The sequence below is a fragment of the Mytilus californianus genome, unplaced genomic scaffold (assembly GCF_021869535.1).
Source record: "Mytilus californianus isolate M0D057914Y unplaced genomic scaffold, xbMytCali1.0.p SCAF_1, whole genome shotgun sequence".
NCBI classification, from domain to species: Eukaryota; Metazoa; Mollusca; class Bivalvia; order Mytilida; family Mytilidae; genus Mytilus; species Mytilus californianus.
Genome location: NW_026262581.1, coordinates 14,712,493 through 14,725,184, shown reverse-complemented (window position 1 = coordinate 14,725,184; position 12,692 = coordinate 14,712,493). Strand labels below are relative to the sequence as shown.

General features: G+C 31.1%; 1 protein-coding gene across 2 annotated transcripts in view; it reads left to right on the top strand.

The window, feature by feature from the left end:
- Positions 1–11,184: 11,184 nt before the first annotated feature.
- LOC127709212 (toll-like receptor 4) overlaps positions 11,185–12,692 on the top strand; it is a 94,751-nt gene continuing 93,243 nt past the window's right edge. The window contains exon 1 of one of the 2 annotated variants that reach the window (XM_052214955.1): positions 11,185–12,067. In XM_052214955.1, the coding sequence (XP_052070915.1) occupies positions 11,329–12,067 (739 nt within the window). In that variant the 5' untranslated portion in view covers positions 11,185–11,328. Of the gene's footprint in view, positions 12,684–12,692 lie in introns of both variants that reach the window. The other variant, XM_052214885.1, reaches the window with a different exon arrangement.

The window sequence follows — 12,692 nt, the reverse complement described above, 5'->3', positions numbered from 1 at the left end:
CATTCTTCCATTCGGATAGATCTCACGATTTTGATTTATTCAAAACTTGTAGCAGTTAATTGGTCAAATTCATTTCTTTGCCAAAGAGATAGTGGGTCAAATTGATTTTGGTATTGGTGGCGACACTGTGAGTTTACGATCAAAATGTAATTATTTACCATACTTATAAAAAATGATAGTTGATGATTAACCCGATGTTGTAATTTTACAATTTACTGAATCCTTAATAACATCCTAATGTTTGCAGAACGTATATCCGCCTTGTGTATCTGTAGGAGACATGGTTCATTTAGATTTAACTACAAATACAAAATTTGTTGCATAAAGATAATAATACCATACTTGATAGAATGCAAAATTACACACTTATATACGATGTTATTCACGATTCCATACATTTAAACACTCTCATATGAAAGAGCAAGACATTTTAAGTTTTAATGCTATGCTATTATTTATTGGGTTACAAACCCATTTGCCTTACTTGTTTGGGTAAGGTGGACGATATTTCAATTGGTGCAGGGAGCTTGGTTGCTTGTACTTATGACCTCTGTGTATTTCCGTTTGCAATTATGTTTTATTTAGTGTCATTGTTTTATGCTATGTCACGAAACTCATGCTACTTTCGTAAATCTCGTCACGGTGGTTTGTTTGGAGCTTATAATTTTGCAAGTTAGTCTAATCGCTATAACTGTTAGTATCTTAATTTATGCAGGTGTACCTTGTTTGCTTAATGTTAACGGTATTAAAATGATATGTCTCTTACCTATATCGCAACCCAATGCTTATTTATTACGAACCAATTTACCTGTCTTTGCCTGTTTGGGTAATGTGGACGATATTTTAATTTTTTGCAGAGGGCGAGGTTGCTTGTACTTATGCCCTCTGTGTATTGTTTTTGCAGAGGTCTAGTAGCTTGGTCTATGACATCTGTGTATTTACTTTTGCAAATATGTTATTATATAGTAGGTATTGTTTTATGCTTCGTCATGAAACTCATGCTACTTTTGCAGAGGTCGTAGTAGCTTAATCTATGACCTCTGTGTATTTGCTTTTGTAAATATGTTAGTATATAGTGGGTATTGTTTTATGCTTCGTCATGAAACTCATGCTACTTTTTTTGCGGAGGTCGTAGTAGCTTGGTCTATGATCTCTGTATTTTTTATGCTTCGTCATGAAACTCATACTACTTTTAATTATTATTTCGTCATGGTGATTGGTTTGGAATAAATTATTTTTGTAATCAATCCTTTTGCTACATACAAAATTGCCAGTATTTTGAGACTTGAAGCTAGATTCACATGTTTGTCAGTTTATAATACATGTTTTTAATGTATTATTATATTATAATTATGTTTACTAGTATAATTCATGTACATGATATAGTTTGGGTTGCGATGAACGTAATTGATAGTTTTTATGCCAATACTTATGCATTGTAAGGTCGTTTGCTTTTACTTTATACTAGATTTATTATCAAAAATAACAATGGACAAGACATACTGATAATATTTTAAAGTTCATACTCTTCATTTAATACATAATATATAAAAGTCATGTCTGTTTAATGGTTGGTTATTGAAGAAGAAGAAACTATGATAATTAAATCATCGCATTCTATTCCTTAACATGCGTTGTGTTTGTGGTCCTAGAGTAAGATCAAGTTTGTTTTTTAATGAGAATTTAAGTTTTTCCTATCTTTTACATTCTAATTTTGTTTATTTCATGCTTTAACTATGGACAAAGAGCGCTGAGTCTGGTATTGATCTACGAAAGAACTTTTTCCCATTGACGGAAATGTGCAATAAAGCGTGATATCAACAACTTACATATTCTTTCATATATCAGCGGTATGCCATAGTTCCGATAATACAAACATACAAATGTTGATGGGTTGCTGTTTCACTGACATTATTTAATGACACATACCTAATTTCGAGATTAGAATTTTGATCCAGACGTGCGAGTCATATCAACAAGAATCATTGACTTACCAAAGCCTACTTTGACTGTTTTATAAATACAAATTTACAAAATACGACTTCGATCAGCATTTGGATACACAACTTGACCCTAGTTCCAATGAAAGTCCAAAGCACCAATTGCTATTATTCCACCATCTCTTTAAAGTTGGTTATGTCGTTATTTGTCTTGGACTCTCGTATGTATACAGCACTTAGTTTTAGAAGAAGGAAAAAACAGACTTCTGTTACAGTTCATGGATGGAATTGTCCTATCCGTGATTCAAGGAATGAGGTCAAATGCGTTTATTGAATTTTACAGCTAAAAGAATTAAGTTAGTTACAGAACTCTATGCCTCAGCTGTTTCGGGTCAGTATTGCCTGACAAAACGTTAATGATCTTTATTTCATACATTTACAACTATCTTGTTTTGGGTCAGCATTGCCTGCCAAAACGTTTTATGATCTGTATTTCATACAATTGCAACTGTCTTGTTTTGGGTCAGCATTGCCTGCCAAAACGTTTTATTATCTTTATTTCATACAATTACAACTGTCTTGTTTTGGGTCAGCATTGCCTGACAAAACGGTTTATATGATTTTAAGTAATAAAATGCTATGCTTCTGTTTTGGGTCAGCATTGCCTTCCAAAACGTTTTATGATCTTTATTTCATATAATTACAAATGTCTTGTTTTGGGTCAGCTAAAATATTTCGGGGATACTATTATTAAATGTCTAGATGTAAGACGAAATATGAATTCTGAAAACATATACTTAACGACGATTATATTGTAATTTTATTGCTGTGGTCCTGACCGGAATAAGATTTACACCTTTAATCATTTTTGTCAGTAAGAGATAATTTAAAAGTAATATCTTGGTATATAATCATATGAACTTTTAATATTTCTGCTCAATGTGGAAACGTTTTACAAAAATAAAGTGTTATTTTTTGGTGTACATGTATGTGAATGTCATGCTTGTAAATTTTTCAAGTCACATATAAATTGTATTCACGTCGCCAGATTTGGGATCCACTCTTTCAGCTTAAGAGCGGATTTGTGGCAGATTTTTCTACCCACCTTTGCTATTCTTTGTCATTTATTCAATTGATATGATATTAGTTGATGTAATTTCGTATTAATTATGTATTATTATTTCATATGAAATATGAACTTTTATGTCAAATGTTTTATTTGCAAAATGTATTTTTTGCATTTTATGATTTTGAATAAATGACCTTTTTTCGTCAGTTTAGTTTTTATATCATATAGCAAATCAAGCTCAGACTTTGGCCTGTGTATACACAGTATGTTTATGGTATCTAGCTGTCTGTTTTAAAACCAATTTTATTTGCTAATTTGAAATTAAGCTGAATAAAATAATTTAAGACAGCAGAGAAGATAATTCTGTTTTAATTGTTTATTACTAAGACTTAAATAAAGAATGAGCTAATTATACTGTAAATTTATGATGTCTCTAGTCTGGTCAAAGGGTCAGAGTCTCCTACTTAATCAAACGATAAATTGTTGAAATTAGATAACATGTTTTCACGTGCAGAGAAATTTCACTTATGACCAGTTCACGTGTAAGTGCGTTGTGGTCACTTCCTTTTATCATCAGCATTTGATGTGTTAACTTTTGATTCTTATCAAACAATTTGTTAAAAATTCCCACCACGTACCTCCCTTAATGTTATCTTTTGAAGTAGATATGTATACATGTTCATTTGTGGGGCAGATATTTCTCCCCACCTTTGCTATTCTTTGTCATTTATTCAACTGATATGATATTAGTTGATGTAATTTCGTATTAATTATGTATTTTTATTTCATATTAAATATGAACTTTTATGTCAAATGTTTTATTTGCAAAATGTATTTTTTGCATTTTATGATTTTGAGTAAATGACCTTTTTTCGTCAGGTTAGTTTTTATATCATATAGCAAATCAAGCTCAGACTTTAGCCTGTGTATACATAGTATGTTTATGGTATCTATCTGTCTGTCTTAAATAAACTTTATGCTCAGTTTCCCAGTTTTAAATTATAATTTTAAGTATGGTAAAAATCAGACAAAAACTGTAACTTGAAATGATATTTCAAATTTTGATTATTTATCTATCAGTATTTAATAAGTTTTTTCATCAAATTAAAGTTTTTGTTCGGAGATATTTGTGTTGTTGTTTTATTACAATAGAAAATTGACGAAAACAAATCATGGACTGAAAAAATGAGAAAATTTATTTATTGAAATGTGCATGATATAAAATCTAAGAATGTGATAATGTCGTTTTGAAAGTTTAGAAACCGAGATAATAAACGCTTGTTTTAGGGCAACATCTTCATGTATTTATTTTATTTAAAAACATTTTACAACTGGATTTTTTTTTATGAAGATATTGTAACAGTTTTATTTCAGCATGAGAATTTCGTTAAACAAATCGAAACATTTTTATCACGCAAATTATCTAATCTTAGTGAAATCTGCGCAGGCTACATTTACGGTCGACGTCTGATGCTCTCCTTAAAAAATGTATTATATAATCCATACTCAGTTATGTTCCATATCATAAAAGGATTGTTTTTGTTCTACTTTTTTCTATTTCTCAGATCATACATGTAATAATGGAACAAATCGTTCTAAGTAATAATTGTTGCATATATGTTGTCTTCCTGCTATTCCTACATTTTAAAAATACATATTCCTTCTATTCCTACAAACAAAGTACAGTAGCTGTTGTTATAAGGTTATTTCTTGCTTTTGCAATTTAGATTTAATTGATTTACAGATAAATGCATGTAAGTGCCAACATATACACCCATTTAACTTATTTATGAAGACTATATTAAGAATAATGATAATAAAGATAAAAACAACATGGATGCATTGCAGAGAATAATATAGAAAATTAAATATAGAAATGTACTTTGAATTTATATAAAAGAAAAATTCGAATGTTTCAAATATGAAAAGAAATGAGGTTGAACAGGTTTAATACAGAAATAAACAAAAATATAATCTTATTATAAATATTACACATATAGTTTAAAATTTGAACTGTAATCTTATCATAGACAGTCTTAATACCGGGATGCTACAACAGTATAAGGTTAAATAGGCAAAGCCAAATGTAAACTACACTTCATAACACACAAGGTAAAATGATTCACAGTACCAATATTATCGCACCAAGGACCAATAGATGGAACCAATTCGTGTATTAGATCAAGATCACAATTACTTTATATAGACTGATTTTGTGATAAATTCTGATATTTTAAAAAATATTCTGTATTTTGTTAATTTTGCTTATGGTTCAGGCAACATGCTCCTTTAAGAACTTAAATTCTTGTTTTATGTGAAGTGACTTTATGATAAATTCTAATATCTAAACATATCATATTGTCTAGTAATTTCTATATATTTTTTTTCTCTTATGTGTAGGATGATATTTTTTTATAGGAGACTAAGTGCTTCAAGTATAATATGGTGCTTAAATACTGCTTACATCATTGTTTTATGTAGTTCAGTGGATGTCGTTAGTTCATGTTTTCGTTATAAATTAGGCCGTTAGTTTTTTCATTTGAATTGTTTCTTACTTTTGAAGTCGGATCCTTTTATAATCGACTATATGGTATGGGTATTTCTCATTGTTGAAGGCCGTACGATTGCCTATAATTGCTTACATCCACTTTATTTGAACTTCGGTGGATATTGTGTCTCACTGGCAATCATACCACTTCTCCTTATTTTTATATCTATCTTTTGGGACACTGTACCAATTCCTTTTGATTTATATTTGATGGATTCACGCAATTGCAAACAATATATCGTTACACGAGGAAATAAACACAAGATATTTGAATAAAGGTATAAAAATGAATTAAAGAGAATAAGGATACAGGACAGTATTAATGAGACAAGAACATACATTTGCTAGATCTTTTTAAAAATATTTTTTACTAGTAATATTTTCAAATTGGACATTGATAAAAGGTCATGAGGTTTTATGGATATTTACCTGAAGTTAATTAACTTTATGTTTTAACAACCTAATCTGATTTAAGCCCTTGTTTATTTAACGATTCCTCCTATTCCTACATGGTTTTTACAAATGACATACCAGATTTTAAAATGTAGGAATAGGAGGAATAAACTTAGAATATACACAATATATATAATAAACTACCATTAGATGCAATTACCTGTGATTATTGTAAATCTTAAGATAATCCTTAATCAAAAAGTTACCTGTCGTCCTAGGCGTAGGTGTAAGGTGTCAGTATCGATTAGTTTTCAGAAATGTTTATTAGCAAATTGCTTGAATTAGCCTTTTAATTTTCATAGTACATACTTTTTCCGTGTACTAAGTAACTACACATGAATGACCACACGGATAAGATTTCATTGTATCGTAATCAAGATATTAAAACAAAAATTGCCGCTGGCTGTTTTGAAATAAAATGCTGTGTTCCAAATTAAATTAAATAGTTTGTAATTAGTTTTCACATTGATTTTTAAATATCCTACTATTAAAATCTTTAGATCTAAAAAAATGTTTTTGACAACGCCATCTTAAAATTGTGATGATTTATCATCCATGCAATTACTTTGTACACCAAAAAGTGTGTACTATGAAACCTTGTGAAGGGAAAATAAGGTAACTTGATCTATTTCGTCATGAATTGATCGATTGATTGATTGATTGTTGGTTGCTTAATGTCCAGTGGCAAATATTGTATGCATGTCATTAGTTGAAAAACCGTGATAATGTCTGAAGAGAGTGTGCCACCTATATACATGTATATATATATATATATATATATATATAAGTACGTCTGAACCAGTGACAACTCTACAACAGATTTATCCATCGGATCACCAGCAGCGATGGTGATACATGGCGGTGTACATTCTGTATATACAACTCGTCTAATCATCAGCCCAACAATGTTAGATCTGTAAATTTGCTTTCGCAAATTTTTTGTTCTTCCCTCGCCGGGATTCGAACTCATGCTACTGAGATATCGTGACACCAAATCGCCTGCACTGTATCCGACGCGCAAGCCCCTCGCTCTAAATTTCATAGTATATACCTTTTCATAGACTAACCTAGACTTAGAATGTTTAGAAGAGGTACAGGAGACAAAGGGACTATTATAATCTATACAATTAGGGCGCCGAATCTGTTTACTTTTGATAGGGTCGAAATCTAAGATGACGAAGGTTGATAACTAACGTCCAGCAGCTAATATTACACATATATTCAGAATCAGAGGTAAAGGAGACAAAAGGAAAGACTCTTATAATCTATACAATTAGGACGCCGACTCTGTTTACTTTTGATAAGGCCGAAATCTAAGATGATGAGGGTTGATAACTAACGTCAAGCAGCTAATATTACACACATATTCATAATGATAATAGTTTCTGTTCTATATATATTTTAAATATACTCTGCACGTTGACAACTCAAGCCGAGGTTAGGCAGACCATCTTATGAGTGACCAAAAAACTGTCCTAAAGAAGGCATGTTGAGTAACCATACTATGGTACAAGAGAGGCGAAGGATACCAAAGGTACATTTAAATTAAATCTCCCGTCTTTCTTGATTAATATTTAAATAACTATACGTCACAGTACGTGAAATTCAACAATGAATTTGATTCGATAAATGTTAGTTCCATAAAATACTTCCAGATATCAACAACGATCGTGTATCGTGTTCAGTTCTTTCTTCTTCTTCTTTTTTTTTTTTTTTTTAATAAAAAGCATATTACCAGTACTTTGTCTGGATGTTCTAGAACTAACCTGATGCACATATCTAAATACATGGAGATATTCCGGAGTCATTTAGTGAAGTAAACAAACAAGTGCACTACAATTGCTTTTCTATATACAAAATGATATTTAATGGACATCCATCGCAGCTCTCCAAAAAAAATGGTTGACTATGTCATAGTATTACGTTCGTTTGACATAATTTGTGCAGCCCTTTTTTTAAGCTTAAAAATTCTATGAATATTAGCAACGTTGTTGTGCACCTGATAAATGGTACAACAAGAACTGGAATGTGGAAAAATAATATAGTTATATACTTTAAGTAAGTCAACCTTTGACATTAACCTCTTTAATCTTTTCAATACACCTATTTCGTTTGAAGTTTTCTGTGTTAAAATATCAACCATGTCAAAGAAAAATTGTCATAATCACAATCCCGTTCTCTTATCACAGGGTTTGTACTTACAACACGACAGGTGCCACGTGTGAAGCAGTATCTGCTTACCCTTCCGGAGCACCTTAGATCAATCCCGGTTTTACGTGAGGTTCCTGTTACTCAGTCTTGAGTTTTATATCTTGTGTTTTGTATTTTTGGTCGTTTTTTTTTTTTGCAAGTTTTGTCAGTTCGTATTCGACTTATGAGTTTGACTATCTCTTTGGTATCTTTCGCCTCTCTTGGGTTTTCTTCGTCAGTTTATTACATTTCATTCATTGCAGGGAATTCAGAAGATCTTTCAGTTAACTTTCAGTGACATCAATCGATTTATGAGACATATCTTGTGATGTTTCATTTGCATAAATAGTTCATTTTAATCAGTGAATTGTCTGATTGAGAAGAAAAATTGAATCAAAATGTTTTAATTCGTTTTTGTTTTTTATGTTATAAAATACTTTTGTTTTTTTTTTTAATTTTTGGTTTTACCTTATCAAAAAGGAAAAACGAAAACCACCTCGTTGTTTTTCCTTCATCGTTGATTTTATTAAAACGAAAAACAAGTGATATACACGGACCATAATGTTGATCCTTTCAAACATTGTAGATTGCGTCAACGATCATTATTGATTCGCATCACGCTGCGAAGCTATTAGTTTCAATCGATATTCACGCCATCTTGAAAATCTTACTTTGATGATGGTGATAAGGTTCTATAAGCTAGAATGGGATATAGAATTGGAAACATGTCTCAGACAGGTGAAGATATCAGAAACGGAATATAAGAAGTTAAATTTATACAGAATGGGTATTCAAGACCCCATCAAAAATTAATGCTTCATTTTGACGGAATTGATAATACTGTGAACCACTCAGTGCAGTTTTAGAAAGGTTAAACTTGTTCCGTAATTATGTTTGTCAAAAAAGTTAAGCACAAATGTGTCTAACATCTCTCCTGAGAATTCTAATCTCTTCAGTATCAATCAGCTTTCAAAATAGAACAGTACTTATATTTCACCTATATATGATTTGTTATGATTGCCCTGATAAATAAAATATTTCAAAATTACTTGGAAACATATTTGAAGGAAATACTTTTGAATGTCTGTAATGCAGTTTTTAATTTTAGCAGGACCTTGAATTTCTGATTTCGTTGGGTCCTGATTTGTGTTTGATCTGTGAGACTTCATATATGTCTACTGGGGAACAACCTTATATGTCTACTGGGGATCAACCTTATTTCTTTGGTCTGTTTATTTAAGGTGATTATGTTTCTTCTATGTGATCTTTATTCTAGATTGAAAGACTTCGGATAGTTAATACATTAAGTGGAAAGATTAGATTCTTTAATCACATTTTATAAGTGTTTGGTATCTGAAATAAATGTTTATCCACAAATTTTTCTTTTGTACCATTCATTTCTGATATTATCAAGAATAGATGGTTAAGATATGTTGTGCACAAGGAGTGGTTCAGTTCAATGTTATGAAAGTACTCTAACATAACATTACATGACATTGATATTGATATTGGCGTGATTAATAATATATTTTTATTTATTCATAAATTAGGAAATTAAGATTACAACTCCTCCAGGCAAAGTTAACCTTAGAGGAGTTTGTCTTTTATGTTTTATGTCCTTTTTGGTCATATAGTTCTAAACGTTGCAGCGTATTAACGCATCCCTGGCTTTCAAAGTTTAGGTTTGAGCGTTTCTGGTTAAGGTAAATCCCGGAATGTGCCGCGGACGCACGAATAAAGAGTTCATGTTTTTAACATAGCCTTTCAAAATGACTAATAATATCATTAGGCCAAACAAAAAAGTGTGTGTGCTAAGAGTGTCCTCCTGGAGAAAAAATGACAGGAATTCTTTTTTTTCTCCATTTTTTTCTTTACTTTGAGTATTGGGGAAGACTTTCATTTTGTCATGTTTCATAGTACCAATTACAACTAAGGGGTGGGCATTTTGAGACATACACAGATAAAGTGTGTATTTTGGCTTAAGTTCTTAATTGTGAAAATTTTTGTTAAACAGCATACAGTCAAGAAGCTCAAAATATTCATAGGTCATATAAGTATTGTTTTATTTTACAAACTTCTTTTGAACAAGAATTTACGAGGAACACTTAATAAAACAAAACCTATTTGGACATAATTAATATCAAATTGACATTATTTAACTTGAGGAAGATATTCAGACACCATTTTATCGTACGAATCTTCATTTTTAATTGTCTTTTTAACAATTAAACAGGAAATAATAAAAAGTGTTACATATAAAATACGTTTTGTTTATCATCAGATAAAAACACTTAGGGAAGTTATCAAATTACATAGTATATCGCTACTTGCTTCAAAAATCAAATGATCAACATGTACGTTTACATTTTTCTAATGTGTTTGATTACAAATATGCGTCTTTCTAATGTCTACTGTGGTTTATGTCACATAACTGGTGAAGCCAAATCGAAAGCTGCCGACTGTTCTTCCAGAGGACTTATAACTGTTCCAACGGATTTACCAGATGATATAGTAAAACTTAATCTGAGACGAAATTCAATCGTAAATATACCAGCTAAAGCGTTCATACGTTATCGGACTTTACAGGTATTAATTCTTGATGAAAACGGGATTTCATGTTTAGAGGAAAATACTTTCACAGGGCTGGAAAAGTTAAATAAGTTGTCAATGCTGGGTAATAATCTTGATCTGAATGCATCGTATCATTTCAATATATTTTCGCCACTCGTGTCCTTGCAAATTCTAAATATCGAGAGAAATATGAATAAATCAAATGGAGGGAAAGTGTTCTAACCATTCTTTGGTGAACTGCATAATCTATCAATTTTGGCAATGGACTTATCAAGCAATCCCATATTTACGATGAGTGGTTTGAATAAACTAGCAAAGTTAAATACTCTGTTGTTTGACTTTTGTTATTTGGATAAAATGACCAACAAAACATTTTCAGACATGCCAGCAACAATTGTCATTCATTAAACATTACTTTCACTGGCTGTATAATACATTCAGATGTAGAGGCTAACTTTCTTAGACCTTTTCATTCTTTACATCGTCTTCTGCTTGAACGAGTGTGCGTTGAATATGAGTCTGCTTTAAAAATTTTGTATCCGTTCGAAAACAAAACAATGGAAGAGATCAATTTTAAAGAGGTTAATCCTGGATATTGTGATGGAGAAGTGAGATCTCCAAATGCTGTAATTATTACTGCTGGTATGATGAAATATTTACAAAATATTTGTGTGCGAAAATTGTTCATGATAAAAATTGGTATTGTGGATTTCAAACCAAAATCACTTCTATTTTACCATCATCCGGAATGTTTTGAAGTTATAGTATTTTCTGGAAATAGATTTTCAATCTTGAATGGATTCAAAATAACTGAGTTAATTACTCTAAGTAAACAAGTATCTAATCTTTCAAGATTTCAATTGTCCGGTATTCTTGAATCAAATACTTCGTTTCATGAAAGTACTGCATCTTCTGGGATTAGAACCGAATTTTTAGAAGACGGACTAACTATAAATTCGATTTTGAACAAGCGTAGGATAGATGTAGTTCAGGTTACAGTTACATTCCCTCAAAACCTAAAATCCTTAATGTTGAGCAATTTCGCTGGAGTTGAAGGGACTGTACCGCATACTATTAGATTCGAAAATATCAGCAGCTTGATTGCACTTGATCTGTCCTATTTCAGAATGAATCATTTTCCTGATGTTTTGTTTACTGGTACAAATAAATTAGAATACATTGACCTTTCTGGAATTGATTCTACTTTATATTCAGAAAAAGAGAACATTCCGTTGTTCAAAAAAATAAAGGAAATTACATTAAAAAACGCAAACCTTCGGACAACTTTCAAAAGAGGTAGACAAATTTTTAACCTCGTACCAGCAATAACAAAGCTAGACATTTCAAATAACTTCTTGCGGTTTGTACCAAACGACGCTTTCAAATCTAATAGTAACCTGTTAACTCTTAATATGGGTTACAATTTATTTTCTGAAATACCAATAGCAGTCATGACGTTGTCGAAGCTTAGTCATCTTACATTGGTACGTAATACTCTCCAAACAATAAATTCAACATTAAGAGATTGGTTTGATATGCAGAATAAACGAATGAAAACAAAACTAACATTGAATTTAGTTGGAAATATTTTCAAATGCACCTGCGAAAATTCTGATTTTATATTGTGGCTTTTTCGTAGAAAGATTATATTTGACAATAAGAACATAACATTCAAGTGTTCATTGGTAAATGGGACCATAACGAATACAAGAAGAGTTTATGAAGAATTCCACCAACTTTTTAGTGATTGTAAAAGTGAAATTTGGCTTCGTGTTGGAGTTTGTTTGTTAGTTGGATTCATCGCATTTACTTTACCAATTGCAATTCTAGTTAACTTTAGGTGGCGAATAGCCTATTGTATATACCGTACATTCAAAAAGGTTGTCGAAAAGGATATGAAATCTAAATATAGGTATGCTAT